This window comes from Pleurodeles waltl, chromosome 1_2 (genome assembly GCF_031143425.1).
Source record: "Pleurodeles waltl isolate 20211129_DDA chromosome 1_2, aPleWal1.hap1.20221129, whole genome shotgun sequence".
Taxonomy (NCBI): domain Eukaryota; kingdom Metazoa; phylum Chordata; class Amphibia; order Caudata; family Salamandridae; genus Pleurodeles; species Pleurodeles waltl.
Genome location: NC_090437.1, coordinates 1,108,726,513 through 1,108,752,552, shown reverse-complemented (window position 1 = coordinate 1,108,752,552; position 26,040 = coordinate 1,108,726,513). Strand labels below are relative to the sequence as shown.

Below are 26,040 nucleotides of genomic sequence, written 5' to 3'. Positions count from 1 at the left end.
GGGAAAGGACGCCAAGGTCAGGAGTGCAACCAAAGAGAATGAAGAGTCGAGAGAAAATACAGCCTCCGGAGTACCCATCTTTGAGGAAGATGAGGAGGAAGACATCTTTGTAATTTCATTCACCGGTGGGAGGCAACAAAAGAAGTGACCGCCTCCCATGAGTAACGTACAGGTCAACGGCATGTTAGCAACAGTACTCATCGACACGGGGGCGTCAGTCAATGTAATGGATGAGACCCTGTTCCAAAAAGTTAACTCCTACACCATCTCTCACCCCAACTACCACCAAGATATACAACTACGGAGGACGAGAGCCCCTTCCTCTGAAGGGCACGGTGGGTGTGTCAGTAACCAGTGGAGAACGCTTCACACAAGTTAAGTTTTATGTGGTAACAGGAGATCGAGGCACCCTGTTGGGATGTCACACCGCGGAGGACTTGGAGTTGGTGTTCTTTGCCCGCCAAGTATATGACTCTCATGTTGAATGCCTCATCAGTGAGTTTCCGCAGCTCTTTGAGGGGCAGGGATGGCTAAAAGGGAAATGCATCAAACTCCACACAGACCCGAGTGTCGCTCCGGTCGCTCTAAGACACCGCCGTGTGCCGTTCCATCTGCGACCAGCAGTGGAAAAAGAGCTGCAGCTGCTCGAAGACCAGGGAGTCATAGAAAAGGTAGAAGGGCCAACACCATGGGTTTCGCCTTTGGTGATAGCGCCGAAACCCAAGCAGCCCGGAGCCATTCGCCTCTGTGTTGACATGCGCATACCCAACAAGGCCATCCGGAGGGAAAGACACATAACGCCCACGATGGACGACATCATAGCAGATCTGAACGGGGCGCAGTGGTTCTCAAAACTGGATCTCAACGCTGATTATCATGAGCTGGAACTGGACCCCGATGGCTGAAACATCAGCACTTTCTCAACACATGTCGGACTCCGGCGCTACAGGAGGGTGAACTTCGGGGTATCCTCAGCAGCCGAAGTGTTCCAGAATGCCATCAGAGAGACTTTGTCAGGGCTGTCGGGGGTGATCAATTTAGGTGATGACATCATAATACATTCCAGGACAAGAGATGAACACCATCGCCATCTAAGCGCTACGTTGCAAAGACTAGCGGATGCGGGGCTGACGCTCCAAGAAGAAATGTGCATTTTATCAAACTTCTGTGGAATTCTTTGGTTACATCTTCTCGAAGGATGGTCTGCAAGTGGATCCGCGCAAGGCTGAGGCCATTCGTCAAGCCCCACTTCCCCAAAGTCCCACGGAAGTGCAGAGTTTCTTGGGAATGGCGACGTATTGTGGAAGGTTCATTCCACAGCTGGCCACAATGACAGCGTCTCACCGACAGCTCACCAAAGGACAACACCGCTGGGAGTGGAGCCCGGCCGCGGACAGGGTGTTTGCGGACATTAAAGCAGCGCTGCTGGACAAGTCAACCATGGCTTACTTTAACCCTCTCAAACGGACAGAAGTAGTGGTGGACGCGAGCCCTGTGGGGCTTGGGGCCGTTCTTCTTCAGGAACAAAACCATCAGGAGTGGATTCCGGTTGCGTATGCCAGCAGGGTAATATCTGCAGTTGAAACATGATACGCTCAGATCGAGCGGGAAGCCTTAGCGATCCAATGGGCATGCAAACACTTTCAATTGTATCTCTGTGGGCACGAATTCCAAGTGGTGACTGATCATAAGCACTTAGTGTCACTATTTGCTGGAAGCCCACGCTTGGCACCTCCTCTAATCGAATGGTGGACTGTCCTGCTTCAACCTTACCGGTTCACAGTCGTCTATCGACCGGGGGTGAACAACCCGGCAGATTAGTTATCTCGTCACCCGTCCCCGAAAACATCAGATTCATAGCAAGAACAAGACGAAGAGAGCACAGATGTCTTTGTTAGTATGGTCATACAATCTGCATGTCCCAATGCCCTTCTCATAGCAGACATTCTAAACGCCACCAAGGCTGATGCGGTACTGAACCAGGTTAAGGAGGCGTTAGACCACAGGAAATGGAAGCACTTCCTAGAAAAGACAAAGGTATCTAGCCAAGAAAGCTAGGTGGAGATGCAAGGAATGTGGAGGGTGTGTGATGAGCTATCCACTGACAGTGAAGGACTGGTCCTTCGGGGAAGGAGGATCGTACTTCCTCAGTGCTTGTGGACTTGATTGATAGATTTAGCACACCAGGGGCACCAAGGTGCTGCAAAAACGAAGGCTCGATTGTGCGCCAAAGTGTGGTTCCCTGGCATGGACAGCCAGGTTGACGAAATGGTGGGGAAGTGTCACTCCTGTATTATCACATCTGCAGAACCGCCCAGTTGTCCCAGTCTGAAGCCGTGGGCGAAAGTGAGCATGGATTTCGGTAGCTTCTCGGATGGGTGGCTGACGGTCGTCCTTATAGACCCATATACAAAATTTCCCGTTGTTGAGGTCATATACTCTACTTTGTTTGAAAATGTGCGGTGAGTACTTCAAAAGACATTTGCGATGTTTGGGCTCCCTAACGAGGTCAGGACAGACAATGGGCCCCCGTTTCATGGACAAGAGTTTCGCTCCCACCTTGATGGCTTGGCCATACGTCATCGCAAGATCATGCCGTATTGGCCTCAGGCGAACGGCGACGTTGAAAGATTCATGCGAACTCTAAATCAAGCCCTCAGGATAGGTATGAAACAAAGAGAAGAAGGGGAACAATGGCTGCAGCAGTTCCTGAGTGCTTATCGCCAGACACCACATAGTACCACTGGGTGTGCCCCCGTAACTTTGATGTTCAAAGTCCCACCACGAGACTGTATCCCTGCTGGTCCTCACTGGAAGCCACCAGAACTAGATGTGAAAGCCACCCAGAGGCGCAGAGAAATTACTAATCAGAAAGCCAACGAAAAACAGCGAACAAGACATCGAGAGTTTCAGGAAGGTGACAGGGTGGTAGTGAAGAATCGTCGGGCAGGAGGAAAGTTCTGAACACCGTTCAAACCTGAAGTGTGGGAGATCATTGGCATTTGAGGTGCAATGATAACGGCTGCCTGAGGTGGACATAGGATTACGAGGAACGTGTCACACTTCCGGAAAGCAGGAGTCTTGGCCCCGTCTGAAGAAGAAGGAGAGATAGACGAAGCGGTAGGTGTCTCACCGAGCAGAAACGAAGAAACAGGGAGTGCCCCTGTGGCGGTGCCTACTGAGCGAGACCTGCCGCTTCGTCATCCCGGACATGGGGGATTGTTTGCCCTAAGTGCAAAGTATCATTTACGTCCCAACCCAGCACCGAACAGTCAGCTGAAAGACTTTGTCTGTAAAATAGATCAGTCATGAACTGTAGTCCAGTATCACCATCCATATGCTGGACCCCAGCGTCAGGTGACGGCGACAGGAGGACAGCTCCTGAGATCTGGAGAAATGAGATGACTACTGGGAGAATGTTGGGTGAGCGCCAATCTGGTGCTTGTGTGATCGGTAAACTTTTCTGGTTGTGTTCTTAGTTTGTTCTTCCGGTTTATCTTTCTGTTTCTGTTCTTTTCTTTCACCCTACAGTCTTGGGGTCTATTATTTGATTCTGATTTTCTTTCTATGTAATCATGTCTCTTCTGTGTGGAGTAAAACATTGGAAGGATGTAGAGAGCCATCCGACTCTCCTATCAATCAATCAATCAATCACAACATTTGTAAAGCGCACTACGTACCCGTTAGGGTTTCAAGGCGCTGAAAAAGGGGGGGGGGTGCTGCTACTGGTCGAAGAGCCAGGTCTTAAGAAGTCTCCTGAAGGTGAGAAGGTCCTGGGTCTGTTGCAGGGGGGTCGGGAGGGTGTTCTAGGTCTTGGCGGCAAGGTAGGAGAAGGATCTGCCGCCGGAGGTCTTGGCCTGGATGCCGGGAACGATGGCGAGGGCGAGGTTGGCAGAGCGGAGTTGGCGGGTGGGGGCGTAGAAGTTGAGTCTGTATTTCAGATAGGCTGGTCCGGCATTGTGGAGTGCCTTGTGAGCGTGGGTGAGGAGCTTGAAGGTGATCCTCTTGTCCACGGGGAGCCAGTGGAGGTCTCTCAGGTGGTGGGAGATGGGGAAGCGGCGGGGTATGTCGAGGACCAGTCGGGCGGAGGTGTTTTGGATGCGTTGGAGGCGTCGGGTGTCTTTTTCTGGGATGCCTGTGTAGAGTGTGTTGCCGTAGTCTAGTCTGCTGCTGACGAGGGCCTGGGCCACCGTTCTTCTGGTTTCCGTCGGGATCCATTTGTAGATTCTACGGAGCATGCGGAGGGTGTTGTAGCAGGAGGAGGAAACTGCGTTGACCTGTTTGGACATGGTGAGGGTTGAGTCGAGGACGAAACCCAGGTTGCGTGCATGGTTGGCTGGTGTTGGGGGGGCTCCCAGCGATCCTGTCCGGGCGGAGCGCGGACAGAGGTTATAAAATAAAGACGGGGCTGCACTGACGCAGTTTCCCCTTTGGCAGTAACTACATTGTGTGTGTGCATCGTTACTATATGATTAAAGGCCCACACCACACATATGACTGTGGTATAAATTTCATCTGAGTTTAGCAGATGTTGTTCACTGACAGAATACCGAAACCCTAAATATCGTGACACAAACATATTGGGGCAAAAATATCGAACCCACAAATATTGCCATCCTATACCTATAATGAAAAAGAGAAAATTATCGAAAATAAATATTGTTTTACACTAATATAAAAAAATAGGCAAAAATAATGTGATTAAAAATATATATAGTTAAAAATAGTAAACATTCAATATATTAACATCTAACAGTAGTTTAATGTAAATTAAATACATAACAATAATAAAAAATATAAATATATATTTATTTAAACAAACACACACATATATGTATATTTTTGTATGTTTATTTACACGTATATAATTTAAAACTATTATTCAAATAATAGTTTTGAATTATTTTGTCTTACTTTTTTTATGTAATATATATATTTACATATATATAGTAAAAACTGCACACATACCAATTTATATACACATAAAAAATAAACAATCAAAATTGCATTTTAATAAAAATATATTATATATTACAAACACTACAAATTAAATCAAATATAATTTAAAATACCCATTAACATATTAATAATATATTTTAATGAAAATAAACAAACTTTTTACATTTTTAAAATAATACTTATACTATTCCCAATCCAGTCTGGGCAACAGTAAGGAACACATTAAACTCAGGCGAGGTAAAATTTGCTCTTGTCACTCCAGTCAGTACAACAGTATGGAAAGCGTTGGACTCAGGAGGGGTAAAATTTACTATTCCGACTCCAGTTGGTGCAACAGTAGGGAAAGTGTTGGACTCAAAAGGGGTAAACTTTAAAATTCCTACTCCAGTCAGTGAAACAGTGAAACAGTAGGGAAAGCGTTGGACTCAGAAGGGGTAAAATTTGCTATTCCCACTCCAGTTGATGCAACTGTAGGGAAAGAGTTAGATTCAAGAGGGGTAAAATGTACTATTCCCACTCCAGTCGGAGCAGCAGTAGGGAAAGAGTTAGACTCAGAAGGATCAAAGGGCTACATGTACGAAATAATTGTTTTGCGACTCGCTCTGACAAATTGCGAGTCAGAGCTACTCGCAATTTGCGAGTCGCAAAACCTTATGTAGAACAGTGTCAATGATACTGTTTGCGATTCGCAAGGGGGTCGCAAATGCCCTACCTCATGAATATTCATGAGGTAGGTCACAATTTACGACCCCCTTGGGAATGGCTGCTCTCACAGGGAGTCTGTGACTGCTTTTAAATAAAGCTGTTTTTTCTTTTTTGAAATGCATCCCATTTTCCTTACTGCCATTCACAAAGGGGAAGGGGTCCCCATGGGACCCCTTCCCGTTTGCGAATGGGTTAGCACCAGTGTGACACTGGTGCTAACTGCGATTGTTTTACGACCGCATTTGCGGTTGCAAAACAATCATACATGGGACTACGAGTCGCAATTAGGAAGGGAACACCCCTTCCTAACTGCGACTCGCAAACCCTTTTTGCAATTCAGTAAATAGTTTACCGAATGTCAAAAATGGGTCTGTACATCCCAAATTGCATTTTGCACGTCGCAAACGGCCCAATTCGCCGTTTGCGGCATGCAAAATGCTTCGTACATGTGGCCCTAAATTTACTATTCCTACTCCAGTCGATGCAACAGTAAGGAAAACGTTGGACCAGGAGAGATAAAATGTACTATTCCCACTCAAGTTGGCAGAACAGTAGGGAAAGTACTTCACTTCAAAAACATACCTTATTTTAATATAATTATTAATTTCATATTATTATAAAACTATTAACATAAAATTAAACATGGACATAAAAAAAAAAAAAAAATATTAAAATAACTTTCATTTTTTAAACCATAAAAAAATATTTAATAATTATTCTATTAAATTCCCACACTAAAGTCTAACTTTTAACATATATATAAAAAAAAATATATTAATTTATTAACAGTTTAATAATTAATAATTTATCAAAAGTTAATTAATATCCTGCACTTAAAATACAACTTAAAAAAATATATACTCAATTTACACACTTGATAATAAAAGAAATATTGAATATTATTTAAAAAAATATATAAACGACTTAACTTACTTCCCACCCAGTGCCACTACAAACCTCATAGGCCCCTTAGACACAGTAAATTACTATTTTACAGTTAAATTAAAAATATAAATAAGTTAAAATTACAAACTATGGGGCATATTTAGGAGTCCCTAGCGCCTCCTTACGTCACATTAGCACAATTTTTTTTACGCTAATGCACCCTAACGAGGCCAAAATCACTGTACCAAAGTAACAAAGTGGCAGGGCGCTCCCAGGCAGACTGAGAGCCTGTGCCTGCTCTCTTTAGCTCAGCAACGCAGTGCCGGTCTGGAGAGAGCCTACTGCACATGTGTGTTTGGCCGGCCCGAAACTGCTGGCCAAACATACATGCGCATTGAGTGGACTGCACAGTGCACTCCCCTCATTGCTCGTAACAGCCTGTGGTCCCGCCCCTTTCACAACAAAACAATAATAAAAATGGTTTATTATCATTCAGTAATTTTTGCAGCGGCTGCTGCTGTCAGGGAGGCGATGCTCCTCCACCCAAGCGGAAGAGCTGCCCCTGCCTAGAGCACCCTTCAGTTTCCTATTGACTCTAAGCACACTGCATTTTCCCCTACAATTACCCTCCTGCGCCATCTTTCATTAGGGATGCATATGGGGAAGTAATGCGTTGTTGGGGGCATTAGAGGGGTGCATGGCCTCTACTTATTTTGTTTTTGCCATGTGTGTTCAGAAAGGACTTGCACAATTCATATTTCTGGTAGTATCTTTCTTACGGGGGGTTCCAGTAGTGCATTTCTACATGTGATGCTTATTATATATTTATTTCTAATAGTGTAGGACCGGCTGCTTGCCTGCTGCCATGCTATAACGTTCCTTCCATGTACACTTTCAACTCCCATGATCTATTCGTTCGAGAGGACGAGAAGTTGCTTTAGCATTTTAGTCATCCATCTACAATATGCCGTTAGTTCAGCAGACAACTATCTTGTATCTCTACTTTTACATCTATTTTTCTATTTTTATAAACCCAGATAGAATGACTACTTACCTTTTGGCAGCTTTCAATAAATTCCTCTATAGTAACTACGCCATCCTTATTTTTGTCCATTTTCTACAAGAGAAATAGCCAAGAATAATGCAATCAATATAAAACTTTTATATAAAGAATAGTGGTTGTTTTTCAACAGGCATGAAATAAACCTACTACACTCTAGATTTAAGTTCTTTATACCTGGAAAAATGTGTCCACGTGTTGTCTAGGTATTTCCTCTCTGAGGATAGGATATGTGCATTTTCCCATCATGTCATATATCGCTCTCACTATATCAAGCATTTCCTAAAGAAAGGAAAACAAGGTGTTATTGCTGGACAAAATAACGTGCTGTAACAGCAACACATTCAGTTTTGCACAAGCGAAAACGTTTCTGTAAAAAATGCAAAACATAGCAATTTCCTGGTATTCAGCTGCAAATTGAACCTCTCAATGCACACTGATTTATTAACTTTCATTTTAAAAGGAAGGCCCCAGTACCCTGTTCTTGAGACACGATGCTTCCATCTTTTTTAATTGTACTCTAGCTGTGTCCTTGAAATGATATTGGTAAAGTTGGGTTTACCCAGTACCTCTATTTCACTTTCTTGTAAGGCCTTAGTAGAATGGCATCGGAGCAAAATGACATATGTGGGCTGCATTGTGTATTCACACCACTCAAATATATGGGAAAAATGTATGGCTGAGCTGCAGGTTAAAGGCAGTGGAGTAACATATGGCATGGAAAGGTCCACTCACCATGGAAGAAAACCTACTTTTAAGTATTAATAAGTCACCCCTAAAGAGTGCCTTGTAAATCCACAAACAATATATCTAATGTATAAAAATGTGTAATGCTTTAGATTTAAAAAGTGTACGCTCACAGTGACTGAAAGCCTAAAAGCTATTTCACTGAGTATGTACAGCTAAATTTTTCCATAGGTGAGTCCCAGGTGTGATTATATTATTTAATGATAAATGTCAACCCAGAAAAGTATTGGCAAATTCTTCATTTCTTACATAATTTTCCAAATCTGGTGAAATGGTGATATCTGATTTTTGGTACCTTGTGTGGGAAGGTATCTTTATAAAAATGTACTTTAGGTTGCCTGAGCCAGAACCGGCTTAAATCCTGTTCTGCCACTCATCATACTTTCAAAGCTGGAATACTTATCCTTGCGGAGAGAATTAACAAGCCTGGCTCAGAAGATATGTCCTGCCTCAGACCCAACGGAGGCCAGGGAGGTGTTAAACCTTCACCACTTAGCAGGGATTGAGTATCTGAGAGTGGACAGGAGTAGTTGGCAGAACAAAGAACAGTCTTAGCACTATCTCTTTTGACCTGAAGATGCCAATGAGGTTCTCTCCCAGACAGCCAGGCTCCAGTCACAGAGGGGGAGAAACACAGCTTGGCCCACGTCAGGTGGGATGAGGATCTTATTTGAATATAAGAGTTGCCGCGATGCTGAAGATAGGCCTGTCTGGTGGCTGAAGGCTTCTGCCATACTGAAACAGTGACACCTGGTTAATTCTACAGTAACATAGAGGAAGAGCTGCAAAAGGATGTGGGGGACTACAAGAAAATAGTTAGTGTTGGGTGGCGAGATATCTGGATAGAGTACAGGACAAATCTTGCACCTCAACAACCTCCTCAGAACACTCCCAGACCTGGGAGCACTCCACTTAAAGAAAAATGCACTTTGGAAGAAAGAAGAATCCTGAGTACTGCAGGAAGAAGAGGACTTATTCAAGGACACAAAGACCCCTGCTATAGAGTGGAACTGCTCTCCACGAGTCAAGTGGCTGGCCTGACTGTCTGCTTCAGAGACATAAACAAGAGAAGGACTCCTCCAGGAGGGCTGACCACACAGGACTGGACCTTGCAGGAGATGTGACTGGAGCGAGACCTGGGGTCTCCAGGATTGACCAGAAAGAATCCTTCCAGCAGTCAGAGAAAAGGGGGATTCAACATTTTTGCCACATCTTCATGACAGGGACAAAGTGCTGAGTCTTTTCCAGGAAGGTCACACTCTAGAAGAGCAAGGAAACTGGGCTATCCTTACTCTGTGCTTTTTGGTGCATTTAAAATAGGTTCAGAGGTACTTTGCAGAAATGTATCCATCCTTGTGGAGCCCTTCTAGGTTTTCCAGTCTTGCACCACTGCAGGATTTTAACTTTCAAAAAAGTGACTAAGTCCAAAAGGTAAAACCTTGAACTGGGGTGAGGCGGCAAGTCTATCAGACTGACAAAACATCTTCAGCGGCTATGAAATCTGGCATTGTTCCTGCTCACAGCTTTTTGCACCAAAACCAATTGGCTTCAGCAGGAGCTTGATGATAGCATACCAGATTTTGAGGATGCTCACATTCCACAGCCTTGGACTTTGAGTTGCTGGAAAATATTGACTCCCATTTTAGAGTCTAAATTCCTAATGTAGATTTTGGCGCTAACAGTCCAGCTGTTGAGTGTTTGATTGAAAACCCCTCCGCTACCATGGTGGGCCACCCACTGTAGATAGATGTTGGGGGTCCCAAAGACTTTCCCCCGCCCGAGTCTTACTGACTTTGCCAAGCATTACTATCCGCATTGACTATGCCATAGGAAAGTGTAGCTGATGGTGGGACTCCAGCCATGCTCACTGTGAGCAGATTTAAATGTACCTTACAGCCAAGCAAAAACTGGCGGTTCAACCTCCACTTCTTACGTGGTGGATTGGGGTGGAAAGGCGGTGAAAACTCACATTTTATCCTGATTCCACTGCTGTTTCCAACTGGACACGACTGGACTGGATCCTCCATCGCTTCTGCCAAGGGACCCCAGAGAAAATACGACTCCCCATCACTAGACACGAATGTAGGCAACCTGTGTTGGCTGTGTACATTGGGGCTTTATTGCACATGGGCATGGGACCACTGAAGACATATACATGTCACAGTTGTTTTAGTTACTGTGACTTGCATATGTCGGGGACACAAGTGGATCAGACAGGAGTGGGGACACACTGGTGCACAACACATATCGACACATACACAACTGTCGTTATGGTGCCAGCATTCATTGGCAAATTCCGGCTGACACCACAATGATGGTACATTCACACATGTCACTTGTGTCCATGTGTGCACATTGCCACGTGACCTGTACCTGTCATCTTGTACTGCGAGTTGTATGTGAGTCAGTATGTGTATTTGTTTGCGTGATCCGATTGGCTGGGTGAGGTGGATGGAGCTAGAGTGGTGATGTGGTTGTGTCAGTATGTGTGCCACTTGCATATGATGTGGACGTTGTTGTGTATGTTGTGTTATGTGTTGTGCTGCTGCGTGTAACATTCAGGTGCATGTTGTGTGGCAGTTGTTGTGCTATGTGTAGTTGTGATTGTGTGTGCGTGTGTTTGTGTAGATGTTGTGTAGTTGTGATTGTGTTGTTTATGGGTGCATTTTTACGTGGGTGGGTATGTTGTGTGTTTGAAGTACGTCAATGTGTGTTTGTGTTGTGTACATGTTGTGCTGTGGTAAAATGGCAATGGACATTGGTGTGTATGCAGTGTGTTGTGTTATGTGTGATGCAGGGGGAAGAATATGGGTAAAGTGTGTGTGTGTGTGTGTGTGTGTGTGTTTGTGTGTGTGACTTACCTGTAATCCGCGGCCACTGGCATTGTCCAATTTTCATTGTGTCCAGCAATGTCCTCCCTCCATCAGCAAACCACTGGCAGGACAATGCCTGTCCAACTGTAACATCTAAATATGGCTGATGGGAACCCGCCTCTCTGACGGTTAAGAAGAGCACTTTGTTGTGATGATTTTTGGCTCTGCCTCAATACATCTAAATACGCCGGGTGGAAGACCGTGGACTTGATGGTCTTCTCAGGTCTGCTACTGACACGGCTTGGTGGTGTGACCGGTAAGATCTAAATCAGGCCCTAAGACTCTTATTTAGAGGTTGAAAGGTGGCATAGTCTGTCAAAATATGTTATATCTTGTCCGCTGTATTGCAAGTGCCATAGGATATGATGCACTTGCAATGTGGCAGCTGAAGTCTGTCACTTTTGTGATGCATTATCCCGCCAGACAAACTCTAAATAAGGCCCTTAGTCTGAAGGTAAACATTTTAGACAGCACAACACACTTGGTATATTCCACTTCCACTCCATTGCGGCTAGCTTGAAATTGTGCATAGCGGGGCATGATTTCACCACTGGAGATGGCAGATGCATTTTAACCACGCTTTGCCACCTCCTCCAAAATCCTGCACCATCTGTACAATGGACACTGCCCTGCCTCCTCCACTGAGGGGGTCAAAGACCCCAAGTCGCTGCCTGTGATCTGACGGGGGGCTGCTATGCTGGATCATTCCCCTGCCTTCAGAGATGTGGAGGGGTCTGAATGGGCTGTACATGTCCCTCTCAGTGGTTGCTCCAGCGGATGGCCTCTCTGTCGCCATTGAGGCTGTGGAGCTGACACCGAGACCTGGGTCTCAATCTGGCCATGGGGTTGTCTGCCAGTGCCTATTGGGCATCTCCCATGGCCACTGAGACAGTGTGGAAAGGCCCTCCTTGATCTTGGCAGGGCCTACCTGGATACAAGTCCCACACACTTTGACACTCCTGAAGCAGTGTCTAGGGTGGAGACATCCCCCCTGAAGGTTGCTGGATTGGTGCTGCAGCCTCAGTTTCACAAACAGCTGTGCGTCTCACTTGGGTTGACTCCACTTTTGGCAACCATGCAGGACCTTCAGTATGGTGGCCCAGATAGGTGCGAAGGTGACTGTGGGTGCCCCAGAAGCCGCCACCGCCCCCCAGAGAAAAGAGGATCCTTTTCCCCCCATTATTTTTTTCCCCTAGGTGACAACACAATTGGTGGCAGCGAGCACCTTGCCCCTACGGCGGCCCCAGCCCTTGTTACCAAGCTCCTGAATGATGGACTTCTTTTGGGGGGATCTGGCTGCACGTGCTGCCGCCTTGACATTCGGAAATTAGAACAGTGCAGACTTTGGTGCTATGACCTGGGGGTTGCATAAGGGCTGCACACAGAGTGTGTCCCCGCCGAGGAACCGGCTAGCAGCACATGCTGGCAGGGTTAACTAATCAGTGCAAGTGGGCAGGAGCGCAGCCACCCCTGACAGGAGTTCCGCCCCTGGGGAAGGTGACCAGGAATGCTGTGTGGATCCCCGCCTGTCCACCACCCAGCCTCTACCATCCTTCAAGGGACAGCTCCGCTCCACCCTCAGGAGGGACAAAATGAGGGGGTCTCATTCCCATCCCAAGATCAGTTACCAGACTTGTTGGCATCCGGAACCCACCGGATGCTGCTGATGAATCAACCAAGATGACTGTCCTGGCAGATACAGATACTATCCTTTCGGCCATCCGGTTGTCCAGAGAGGTGGTCAGAACTAAGATGGGGAACTGGGGACTGATCTCTGTAACATGACATCCAGAGTGACAGCAGCTTAAGACCAAATTTCTACAGTTGAAGATGACATCGCCACCCTCAAGGCCAGCATGACAAAGACGCGAGCAGTGGAGCCCTGATGCTGAAAACAGATAGAGATGGAATAATCTCCACTTCGTAGGATTCCCTGAGGGCCCAGTCCTCACAATGTTCCTGGAGACCTGGTTAAAATCCTGGGTGCCGGACAGGGTGCTGTCACTATGGTTTCTGCTGCAACAGGCACATCAGTCCCTGGCCCCCCAGAACCACAGGTGCCCTGCCATGGCTGGTGATTGCCAAGGCTGCTTAACTACCGCAATAGTAATGCTATACTGTAAGAAGCATGCAAAGCTGGGATTCTACAGTTTCAATCCTCTCAGGTCATGATCTTTGCTGACTACTCTCACCCATCTCAACTGCAGTGGACATCATTTTATAAGGTCAAGAAAAAAAACTCATAATGCTGATTGCCATATTTACAAGGCCTGTAGCACAGGGCTTTGCACCAAGTGCCTTGCTGCTCTGCCCTGCGCCACCGGGAAAGGGCAGAAATGTGCCATATATACAAGATACAGAACATTTCTGTCCTCTCTCTATCTTCAGCCTGCACTGTGGGGATGATTGTTTTTTTACAGGCATGGACACCTTTCTGCACAAAAACAATCAATGGAGGCAATTTCCTCCTAATTCTGCTGCCGAATGCAGCAGGCATAGGAAGAGGAAAAATGGGGAGAAATAAAGATATCTCTCCCTGTTGTGTCACTCTTACCCCAACCATGGTGTGGCGTAGGCTTTTGGTGAATTCTCAGGTTTACAAAACCTTGTAAATCTGGGAATGCATCAAAATTCATGGATACTGCATGGGAACACACTCGCAACATGCATGAAAATGCCTCCCTGACGCAAAGTAAGGCAACGCAGTGACTTGCACTATATTGCCTTACTCCATATCTACAAGGCCATGAAAAGCCATACAAAGTGGCTTTGTGTGGACTTGTAGATTTGGGTGAGCAGCCTGTGCCACCGGTGCATCACAAAAAGTGATGCATCGGCATCACAGGCCATTTGTAAATATGGGCCTGAATGTTCAGTATATGCTGCTTTACCCTGCATGGCTTAAAGTGATTTTCCAGGACCGTATACGCTTCTTTTATACTCCGGAGGTGGCTTGGGAGTGGGCAACAGAACACTGGGACCTTACCTTGCAGGGGGTGCTGCACTTGCATGGGCTTGACTGAGCAACAGGGATCACCAGGCACTCGCACAAGGAGATGGTCGAGATCCTCTTACTCAGGCACTAGAGATAGTCGCAACTGCCCAGCCCTATCGGAGGGAGCTCCCTCCAGTGGGGAAGATGCCACTGTGCCTCCAGACCTGGGGGTGATGCCTCAGATGGAGAGCATGTGGCCTGAGTTACTGTGCACTGTATAGATTTTCTAGGTCCACTGGAGAAGGTCTACATTATCCAGCCCTCAATGGTTGATAAATTTGGAAAATGTTCAGGCAACAGATGCTTCTGGGAGGGAAGTATGGGGATGAGGGATATGGAGGGAAATGGGGTATTGTTTTATGTTTATTGTTACCTAGCACCACCTTCATTCGTAATATGGCCCATGTCCTTGCTGGGAGACAGGAGTTCACTCTTCCTCGAGAGAAATGTGCCCAGTTCCGGTTCAACCATGAACTGTTGTTAATCAATGGCTCTTTACTTTTCTCTGTGCTGTTTACCTTTTAACTTTTTAAATTAAAATATCCAGCCCCCATTTCATAATTTGATGATCTCAGGGTTTTTGCTGACTGAATGTTTCTCTATTTTTCTGAAATAGTTTGGGAATTCTATTGTGTTGTGTTCTTTCATTTAAATTTGTTGGTACTTCTTACCTTTCACACACTTCTCTAAGGATTGTCTGCTGTCTGTGCCATAGCTGCCAGTGGTTGGGCAGAGATTGTCTCAAAAATGGGTCTTTAGGTAATGAGGTTGTGGGGGTCATTCTGACCCTGGCGGCCGGTGACCGCCAGGGTCACCGACCACGGGAGCACCGCCAACAGGCTGGCGGTGCTCCCGAGGGCATTCTGACCGCGGCGGTTCAGCCGCGGCCAGAAAGGGTAAACCGGCGGTCTCCCGCCGGTTTACCACTGCCCTTGTGAATCCTCCATGGCTGCGGAGCGTGCTCCGCAGCCATGGGGATTCTGACACCCCCTACCGCCATCCTGTTCCTGGCGGGTCTCCCGCCAGGAACAGGATGGCAGTAGGGGGTGCCGCGGGGCCCCTGGGGGCCCCTGCAGTGCCCATGCCCATGGCATGGGCACTGCAGGGGACCCCGTAAGAGGGCCCGCAAAGTATTTCAGTGTCTGCTAAGCAGACACTGAAATACACGACGGGTGCAACTGCACCCGTCGCACCCCTGCAACTACGCCGGCTCAATTCTGAGCCGGCGTCCTCGTTGCAGGGGCATTTCCTCTGGGCCGGCGGGCGCTCTTTTGGAGAGCGCCCGCCGGCCCAGAGGAAATGTCTGAATGGCCGCCGCGGTCTTTTGACCGCGGTGCGGTCATTCAGCGGCGGTACCTTGGCGGACGGCCTCCGCCGTCCGCCAACGTCAAAATGACCCCCTGTGTCTTTTAAGTTAGCAGGAGTCACCGCCACATCCCAAATTAATAACAAAGTTTCTGACAGTGGTTTACAAAGATCCACAGATCTTTGCTAGACACTTGTGCCAATTTGTATAGCTCTCACTGATTTACCATATCGTCTTGGGTGTCTCGGGTAGTTTAGTAATATGGTTGCAAAAAACAAATACCCCAAATCTCTTTAAAATATTCGATTTCAAGCTGAGATTTGTAAAAAAACAAAATGGGTGAAACCATAATGTGAAAGGAATGATAGAGAAAGTAGGTAACTGGGAGGGAGGGAAGAGGAATGAGGCTAGAGAGTAGAACAGCAACAGCCAGGACAGAAATGAAAATAATGTATGCACACATTCAAAAAAGAGGAATCAACCACAGCTCAGCAAATCAAACAATAAAATTTACAACTATAATATGCTTGGTATTTTAGGCACTTAGGGCTTCATTATGACAACATTTCCCCACGGTCAGACTGCCGGCACCGCCATTTTTCAGCCACCAGACGGCCTGGCAGTGCTGGCGGTCCCAACCCACCAGGGCAGCCCTGCAATCAAGCAGTGCTGCCCTAGGGATTAGGACTCCTCTCTCTGCTGGGGGTTACATGGCGGTTTTTACCGCCATGTAAATGCTGGCGGAGATGGGGTGCCGGGGGCCCCTGCACTGCCCCTTAGTTTGGCGTGGATGAAAGGGAGTTTGGAGGGTGGCCTTTTCCACCCGCCAAACTCCTAATGAGGGCCTTAATTTGTTGACTTATGAAAACATTTTCAGCTAATAATTTAAACAAGGTAGCGTTATGTGTCTTTTTAACTTTCTTTAACTTTTTTCAAGATGCATAAAACAAATCAGCATAAGGCTTATTATTATTTCATCCAATTTCAGATGCTGAATACAGCTCATCATAACTATTGATATCAGTTATCTCCTCCTTTGCATGCATTTGTTCATACATTTTTCAAACATCTTTTGTATTGTAAATTGCAAAGGCAACATCAACAAATACATTAATATAATAGTACACTTCATGGGTATTTCTAGGAAGGTCATCATCAAAACAAGTTTCTTGTTGCATATCACCACACTTTCAATGCTGTATAATGTTGCTATCTTCCCATCACCACCCTTTGGTCCCCTATAATTCAGTCCATTCCCCTGTAGGTCTCCCATTATGTCAATATTTTTTTCTCCTGTTAGACCTGACAGCATTATGGTGGTCTTCCCCCAACTTTTTGCCTGCCTCCCTCCATTTTTCTGATCTCATTTTGGCCTGTTTTAGGACTCTGCACACTTTACCACTGCTGACCAGTGCTAAAGTGCTTGTGCTCTCTTCCTAAACATGGTAACATTGGCTCCTACCCAATTGGCATATTCGACTTACCTAAGATTACCTAGTCCCACTCTTGAGGGATTGAGGCGACAGGCCTCAGCCCATTTAGCAGGTGAAGTCTCTGGAGATCACCTAACCTACTGAGAGAATGAACTCCTCTACAGCCAGTGTGCTGGTGTTTCCCCTGTGTTATCGGAGCTTCCTGCTGGGTCTGGCTCATGACATACCACGTTGCACCCCTTTTTAAAGGGTGGGCATCAATGTCATTGATCCATTGGGCCTCAAAACAGCCCTAGGCAACCGGTGCTTCCTGGTCTTGGTGGACCATGGTACACACTGAGGCAATTCCTCTGAGGACAGTGACTGCATCTGTGGTGACCAGAATTCTGATGGGGATCTTTACCCATGTGGATAGTGTCTGACTGAGGCACTAACTTCATGTCTACATACATGAAGTCCATGTGTGTGGTGTAACGTATAAGTTCACCACACACTATCACCCCCTAACCAGTGGTCTAGTTGAGAGGGTCAAGAGACTTTGAAGGGTATGATTTCTGGCCTACCTGAGGCCACGACGTGTGAGTGGGACATCTTCTTGCCATACCTTCCATTTGCCTACAGAGAAGAGCCAAAGAAAGGAGTAGGGTTCAGCAGTCCCTCCAAACTCCTCTGTGGTAACCCTGTTAGATGACTTCTGAGCAATGTCAAGGAGGAGTGAGAGACAGCTCCCAGGAACCCACCCCCCTCATGTGGTCAACTACATATTGGCCCTCTGGAACCAGATGCACGGCTGGTATGACCATAAGACCGCTCTGGTGGAGATTCAGCCTGGCCAAAAAGTATGGCCCATGGAGCCTGTAAAGCCCAGTGCTTTCCAGGACCACTGGACTGGCCCATACGAAATCAAGGAGCACAAAGGGAGGCCAGTTACTAAGTGGACCTCCACACCCCTAGGAACTCCCTAAGGGTGCTCCACATCAACTGACTCAAGCCTCACTTTGAGAGGTCTGAAGCGAGCATGCTCCTAGTGACAGATGAGCGTATGGAGGAAGAGAGTGAACATCTTCCACATCTCTGCACAGGAACACTACAGGTCAGTAGAGGCTGTCATCCTCTCTGGCACCTTGACCCAAGAGCAGCAAGGTGACTGTTACCAGTTCCTGGGAAAGTTGTCCTCACTGTTCTCACACATCTGTGCATCCTTGACACGGGAGACAGTCCCATTGTAAAGAACAAAACTTACAGGTTGCTAGACAGGGTGAGAGCCAGCACCCAGGAAGAAGTCTCCAAGATGCTAGCTTTAGGGGTGATTGAACCCTCTAAGGGTCCCTGGTCCAGCCCTGTGGTGCTAGTACCAAAGGCTGTGTGCTAAATTAGAACTTTGGTTCTGCATGGACTATAGAGGCCTCAATTCTTTCACCAAGACTGATGCACACCCCATCCCCAGAGCTGATGAACTCATTGACAGGGTAGACCCCGCCAATTTCCTCAGTAATTTAGATCTAACATCAAGGTACTGGCAGATCTCCCTAACTGAGGAAGAAAAAGCGAGGTCAGCATTCTCAACCCCTGAGGGCCTTTACCAATTCTAGGTGATGCTCCTTGGCTTGAAGTATGCCCCTGCTACCTTCCAACGGTTGGTGAACAGGGCCCCGGTTGACAAGGAGGCTTTCTCTGCTGCCTACTTAGAAGACATTGCTGTCTACAGTGCCAGCTGGTAGGCACACCTGCATCACCTCCAGGAGATGCTCCAGGACCTGCAACAGGCAGGCCTGAAAATCAAAGCCAGCAAGGGCCAGATTGGGCAGGGTTCTGTGGTGTATTTGGGACACCTGGTAGGTGGTGGCAATGTGCAGCCCCTCCAGGCTGTGATTGAAAACATCATGTCCTGGAACCCACCTAAAACCCAAACCAAAGTGAGAGCCTTCCTAGCCCTCACTGGCTACTACAGAAGATTTGTTAAGGGCTATGGCACCTTTGTTGCTCCCTTAACTGAGCTGACTTCAAAGAAGCAGCCCAGGCTGGTGATCTGGACAGAGGCTTGTCAGGAAGTCTTTGACACTCTCAAGGAAGACATGTGCACAGCACCTGTGCTCAAGGCCCCTGATTATTCCAAGGAATTCATTGTGCAGACAGAGGCTTCAGAGCATGGCATAGGGGCTGTCTCAGCACATTTGAATGAGGAGAGCCTTGATCAACCATTCACCTTCATTAGAAGGAGGTTACCTCTACAGGAAGAGAGGTGAATGCCATTGAAAGAGAATCATTTACTGTGGTTTGGGCACTGAAGAAGCTGTGACCATACCTGTTCAGGACTCACTTTCAGGTTCAGACAGACCACAAACCCTTCATATAGCTCATGCAAATGAGGGGTGAAAATCCTAAACTCTTGAGGTGGTCCATCTCCCTACAGGGAATGGACTTTATGGTGGAACATCTCCAGGGGACTGGCCACACCACTGTTGATGGTCTGTCCAGAGTCTTCCACCTAATGAAGAGGGCTCTTAAGGGAATGGGTAGCTCTCCCCACTTTCGGCTGGTGGGGACACATTTTAGACCTGACAGCCTTTGGGTGGTATTTTCCCAACTTTTTGCCTGCGTCCCTCTATTTTTGCTGATCTTGTTTTTTCTCTTTTTAGGATTCTGCACACTTTACCACTGCTGACTAGAGTATAAGTGCTTGTGCTCTCTCCCCTAAACATGGTAATATTGGCTCCTATCCAATTGGCATATTTAATTTACCTATAAGTCCCTAGTTAAATGCACCAGATGTGCCCGGGGCTTATAAAATTAAATGATACTAGTGAGCCTGCAGTACTGATTGTGCCACTGCACATAAGTACCCCCTTACCCATGTCTCAGGCCTGCCATTGCAAGGGTGTATGCAGTTTCACTACCACTTTGATGTGCCATTTAAAACAACTTTCCAAGCTTTAAATCCCCCTTTTATTACATATAAGTCACCCCAGAGGAAGGTCCTAGGTAGCCCCTACAACAGGGTGCTATGTAAGTAAACAGAAGGACATGTAACTGTAAGTTTTACATATCCTGGTAGTGAAAAATGCCCAAAGTCGTTTTTCACTATTGTGAAGCCTGCTCCTCTTATTTGCCAGCATTGGAAATTCCCTTATATACTTTTGAGTGGTAGTCTTGGACCTGAAAGAAGTAGCATTGTCATGCTTGGTATGTTTGGAATGGTAGTGAGAAATCCTGATTAGTGGTGAAGTTGGATTGAACATTACTATTCTAGAAATGCCACTTTTAGAAAGTCGGCATTTCTCTGCACATACTGCTCTCTGTGCCTTACAGGCAGTCTCCAATCCACGTCTGGTCTGTGACGGTTGGCAGCTTCCCTTGTGCATTCCACCTAGACAGCCATAAACACAGGACACTCAGCTGCATTCATCTGCATATTGATGGGTCTTCCTGGGCAGGAAGGGTGGAGGGTCTCTCATGTACACTTCAAAGGCTAGTGGCCTGACCTCACACAAAGGACTGATCACCCTTCACAGATTGTCTGGCAGAAAGGACTGGGTTGAAAAGGGATCTGGTGCACTTCAAAAACACTCTTTTAAGTCTCCTCTACTTCAAAGGCACATTTGGGTATATATATATATATATATATATATATATATATATATATATATATATATATATATATATATATACTGGGTCTGTGACCTCCACAAATCAGACACTTCTGATCCTTCAACCGGATCTGTCAGAAGGACTGTACAAAGGACTCATCTGAACTGCTTTTCTGGAAGGACTGCTCTCCTGCTTGTTGCCCTGCTGCCTGCTGCTCCCTGACCCTGCTGGAAGGTCTTTGCTTTTTACCAATTGATCTTCAAGGGCTTGGACTGAGCTTGCCTCCTGTTAAGCAGTCTCAGGGCCATCAAAGACTTCACCAGAGGGAGAAAATCTATTACGCCGGAAAACCGACGCAACCCCTGCTAAAATTGACTGATCGCCTGCAGAATCAATGTAGTGCCTGTCTCGTGGCTGAAAAATCACTGCAGCACCTCCTGAATCGACGCAGCACCTGTTTCAACATTGCAGTGCATTTTGGATTTTCCACGCATCATCCTTGAGTGTCAAAATATCCTCGCACTACAGTAAGGAGCCAAGGCTGCTCACTCGGAAATCGATGCATCATCTTGCCCGCAAGGAAGGAATCGACGTATCTCCTCCGCCACGCTGGAAAAAATCGATGCATCACTTTACTTTCCGATGCAACACCTCCTCTGCATTTTTATTTTTGATGCATCCCAGGAATAAGACTTACCAAAACGTCTAAAAAGTGATACTTTGACTTGTGCATACTGAATTCTTGACATTTTGGTCTTATTTTATTTAGATAAATATTATCTATTTTCCTAAACCTGTGTGGAGTACTTTGTGTGGTGTTAGTGTATGAGTTATTGCACAAATACTTAACACATTGCCTTCTAAGTTAAGCCTGCCTACTCTGTGCCAAGCTACCGAAGGGTAAGCACAGGATAATTTAGGTGGTGTTGTGATTTACCCTGACTAGGATTGTGGTCTCTACTTGGACAGGGTGCATAGCTCTGCCAACTACAGGCCCAATTTCTAACATCTACTTTTTGGGCATTCTTGCCCTTCATATATCTGTTTCTCGGCCAGCATGCACCAGTCCATGTCATTTTCTAAGAATCGAGTTTAGGGAAAAGGGACATCCCCAACATCACACAATAATTATTTGTTGCACCATCTATTCTCAATAGGAGAGTTCTAGTAGGGGCTGATTTATGCTTTGGCGGATGAGATACTCCATCATAAAAGTGACCCCTATCCCATCCACCATATTATAATTGCATTATATCTTGTGGCATTTGTAATACGGTGGACAAGATATCCATCATGTTTACAATGGACTATCCATTCCACCACTAAATTAAGCCCTAAGTCTGAACGTAGAAATCTTCACCGGCACTTCGTCAAGCAGTTCCCGTTGGTGACACCTCCCACCTAAACACCATCGGCTGCCTTGCCCTCTGAACTTTACTTTCTCAGACATTTTTCTTTAAAACTCCCAATTGACTTCTTGTATCTGAACAGCGCTCCATTGTAGTCGGCCCTAACTTTGCCCAGTCCTTGTGCAACTAGGTGAACACGGTTGGCACCTTGATCTTACAGGCGTTTTTGCACTTTAAATTTAAAATTTCATAACTTCAGTTCTACTGATTGTATTTTTCGCATTTTGGTGGCAAATAATTTATTGAATTTACTCTATTCTTAGGAATTGGTGTGAGACTTTTCTTGTGTTGTTTTTATTATATTACTGCTTGTGTGCTGCATACATACTTCACACATTACCTCTAAGCTATGATTGACTGTTTTGGTGCTAAGGTGCCAGAGGATTAAACACTGGTTTATTTAGTGACTTTTTGTGGTTCTCCCTGACAAGAATAGTGGCTGTTGCTTTGGCAGGGTTCACAAAGCTCTAAACCAGAAAGCCAATTTCTCACACGTAGGCTCTGCCAACCCCTGATCCATGGCGGCAACCACGTCTCCTTGAAGTTCTTAGAAGTTTTTGTAGTTGTGCTTGATCATGCAATCCAGTGCCTATCTCTGCACTGAGAATTGCATTCTGTACTGGAAGTGGTGGTGTCAAGGCAGCAGTCTATCTTTGTCTTTACCTCTTCACCCACCTCCAGAGGTGACATCTGATATTCTTAGTTGGACTATATGTCTCCTTGTGGAGCAAACTGTTGTTGTACCTCTTTTGCTCTTGTCCACTCCTTGATCATTTGTATGGGTATGTTAGTGTACCACAGCCATGTCCCTCTATTGTGACTCTTATTCTGTTGTTTTGTGACCAGTCGACATGCCTCAAGGCAGTCTCATGCTTGTTCTCTGTAATAACATGGAGCTTTGCCAGAAACAGCATCATATATTTGAGTTCCTGTCCCTGAGTTTTCTCTTTACCACCGCAAGACTTTATTTGTCTCCCCTGATCAATTTTGTGAATTCATTGAAAATTCAGATGAGTGTATTCTCAAACTGAGCCTGTCCTTATGTCTTGGTGGTCTGTAAGATCACATCCTGATCCTGTTGATTAATAAAGTAATCTAGAATCATTCTTGGAGGGGGGGTTCCCAGCTATGGAGTGAGTATTGGCACACTGTGTGCTGACTCCACTGAGAAAAGGTCACAGGAAAGCATACCTCTCCATTTTTCTCTGTTGGCTGGATTTGCTAACCGTCTCATGCCCCATGTCTTCAGACGGGTCAGTTTGCTTCTTTGGATCATTTTTTCAGTGCTGATGTCAAGTGGCCTGTTTCTCACTGTAGTTGTACCCTTGTTAGACCTGGCATCCTTGACGTGCTTTCCCTAGACTTTTTCCTTCTGACTTCCTGTTTGCTGACTTCATTTTTGCTGGCTTTAGGATTCTGTGCACTTTACCACTGCTAACCAGTGCTAAAGTGGAGGTGCTGGAGGTGCTCTGTACTCTAAACATGGTAACACTGGTGTAGCCACAATTCATATATTCAATTTACTTGCATGTCCCTAGTAAAGTGCACTATTTATGTGCCCAGGACCTGTAAATTAAATACTACTAGTAGGCCTGTGTTAGACTTGGCATCCTTGGCATGGTCTCCCTTACTTTTTGCCTCTGTTTTCCATGTTGTTGATGTGTGCTGGACTCTGGTTTGCTATCCAGTATTAAGGTGCAAGTGCTCCTATGTAAAATGTATGTGTAATTGGCTTTCCATGATTGGCATATTTGATTTACTAGTACGTCCTTAGTACAGTGCACTAGAGGTGCCCAGGGCCTGTAAATTAAATGCTACTGGTGGGCCTGCAGCACTGGTTGTGCCACTCCCATTAGTAGCCCTGTAAACATGGATCAGACCTGCCACTGCAGTGTCTGTGTTTGTAGTTTTTAAACCGCCAATTGGACTTGGCAAGTGTACCCACTTACTACCCCTAAACCTTCCCTTTTTTTACATGTAAGACCCCCCTAATGTAGGCCCTAGGGAGCCTCATGGGCAGGGTGCAATGTATATTTAAGGTAGAACATATACTAATGTGTTTTATATGACCTAACAGTGAATTACTGCCAAATTTGGTTTTCACTGTGCAAGGCCTATCTCTCTCATAGGTTACCATGGAGGCTGCCTTTAAATATTAATAAAGTGCAGATTCCCTTTGGGAGCAGATAGAAATTTAGAGTTTAGGGTCTCGGAACTCACCATTTAAAAATACATCTTTTAGTAAAGGTTGTTTTTAGATTGTGTGTTTGAAAATGCCACTTTTAGAAAGTAGACTGTTTGTACCTCTCCTCTAGACAGTGACACAAAGGAAGCTGGGGTGTAGCCGGCATAACCTGATGAGCCATCTGTGCTAGGACGGAGAGGAGGAGTTGTCACTCTTACCTGAAAGGGCTGTGCCTGCCCTCACACAATGCAGTCTCCAACCCCTGGTGTATGTCTGTGGCCTGGCCTGGGCAAGGCAGAATCTTAAAAACAAGAGAGACTTTTCTTTGAAGTTTGCCAACTTCAAAGGCAGAAAGGGATATAAGACGTGGACCCAAAACCCCTGAAGATTAGATCACTTCTGGAATCAAGAGGAACCTCTGCCAAAGAGAAGAGCTGAAGAGTTGAGGAGAAGTTCTGCCCATGCCTGTGACTGTGCTTTGTTAGGCTATCCTGCAGTTGCTACTTCTGCCAGTGAAAGGGGACAAAAACTGGACTTTGTTGTGCATTCCTGCTTGAGAATAATCTCCAAGGGCTTGCACTGAGCTTGCCTCCTGTTGTTGAAGTCTCAGGGCCATCAAAGACTTCCCCTGCCAGCACCTGGACTCTGCTGAGACTCCTGCCAAGGAGTGCCCTATCTAGTCCCTGGGCCCTTGAGAGGTGAAGCTGGCAGCCAAGAATTGAAAATCCATGCACAGAACACCGTGCAGGGAAATTTACGACACACCTTCCACGACAAGGCTGATAAACGACATGCCACAGGCTTCACGGCTCAAATCGATGCTGCACCTGCATCACGGCTGGGAGATCGAAGCAACGTGGTTGGAGAAACGGCAAGCAAAACACCCGCTTACAGAGAGTGATAATGATGCAATCCCCATGCAGTGCGGTTTTCTGATACCGTGCGACCACACTGATTGAGCCACCCACTGCAGTAGCCCTTTAAATATGTCCCTGGACTACCCCTGCAGAGCCTGTGTGTGTGCAGCTTGTAACTACTATTGCCACCTGGCAAGTGCACCGACTTGTTAGTCCCAAACCGTTCTTTTTAGTAAATGTAAGTCACCCCTAAGGTAGGCCCTAGCTAACTCCAAGGGCAGGGTGCACTGTATTTAAAAAGTTGGACATGTACTTTTAAAGTTCAACATGTCCTGCTAGTGAAAAACTCTTAAATTCGTTTTTCACTACTTCAAGGCCTATCTCTCCCACAGGGTAGCATTGGGATTACCTAGATACCTTCCTGACCTCTTCCTTGGATTCCGTCACCATCACCTGGCAAAAGTGCCCCTCATCTCTCTCTCCATGGCTCCTCTCTCACATACATTTCGTCTGTTTTAAAGCACAGGTAAAGGCTGGCTTCATTAATCCATCAGCTATCCACATAAAATACAGATATGTACTTTTCAGCAGGCATATTAACCCTCTGCACTACTTTACAGCGAGTCAAACTGCCACTAGACAAAACTCTGGCCCATATTTATACTTTTTTACGCAAACCAGCGCCGGTGCTGGTTTGTGTCAAAAAAGTTACCGCCGGCTAACGCCATTCCAACGCGCCAGGTGGGCGCCTTATTTATGGATTGACGTTAGTCGATGCTGCGGGCTGGTTAGAGTAAAAAAATAATTACTCTAACCGGGCAGCGCCGGCGTAGGGAAGAATGGGGGTTGTGCGTCAAAAAATGGTGCAAGTCAGGTTAGAGTAAAAAATCATGGCTCTAACCGTACTTGTGCCATTTTTTTACGCACAACCCCCATTGAAATGACTCCTGTCTTAGCAAAGACAGGAGTCATGCCCCCCTGCCCAATGGCCTTGCCCAGGGGACTTTTGTCCCCTGGGCATGGCCATTGGGCAAAGTG

The 26,040-nt window shown here is 46.2% G+C and overlaps 1 protein-coding gene across 1 annotated transcript in view; it reads right to left on the bottom strand.

The window, feature by feature from the left end:
* Nucleotides 1-26,040, bottom strand: part of KCNIP4 (potassium voltage-gated channel interacting protein 4) — a 651,531-nt gene that overhangs the window by 4,665 nt on the left and 620,826 nt on the right. Inside the window, exons 6-7 of the mRNA XM_069202174.1 lie at nt 7,787-7,891; nt 7,604-7,666 (exon numbers count right to left, since the gene is read on the bottom strand). Of these exons, the coding sequence (XP_069058275.1) occupies nt 7,604-7,666; nt 7,787-7,891 (168 nt within the window). The remainder of the gene's footprint in view (nt 1-7,603; nt 7,667-7,786; nt 7,892-26,040) is intronic.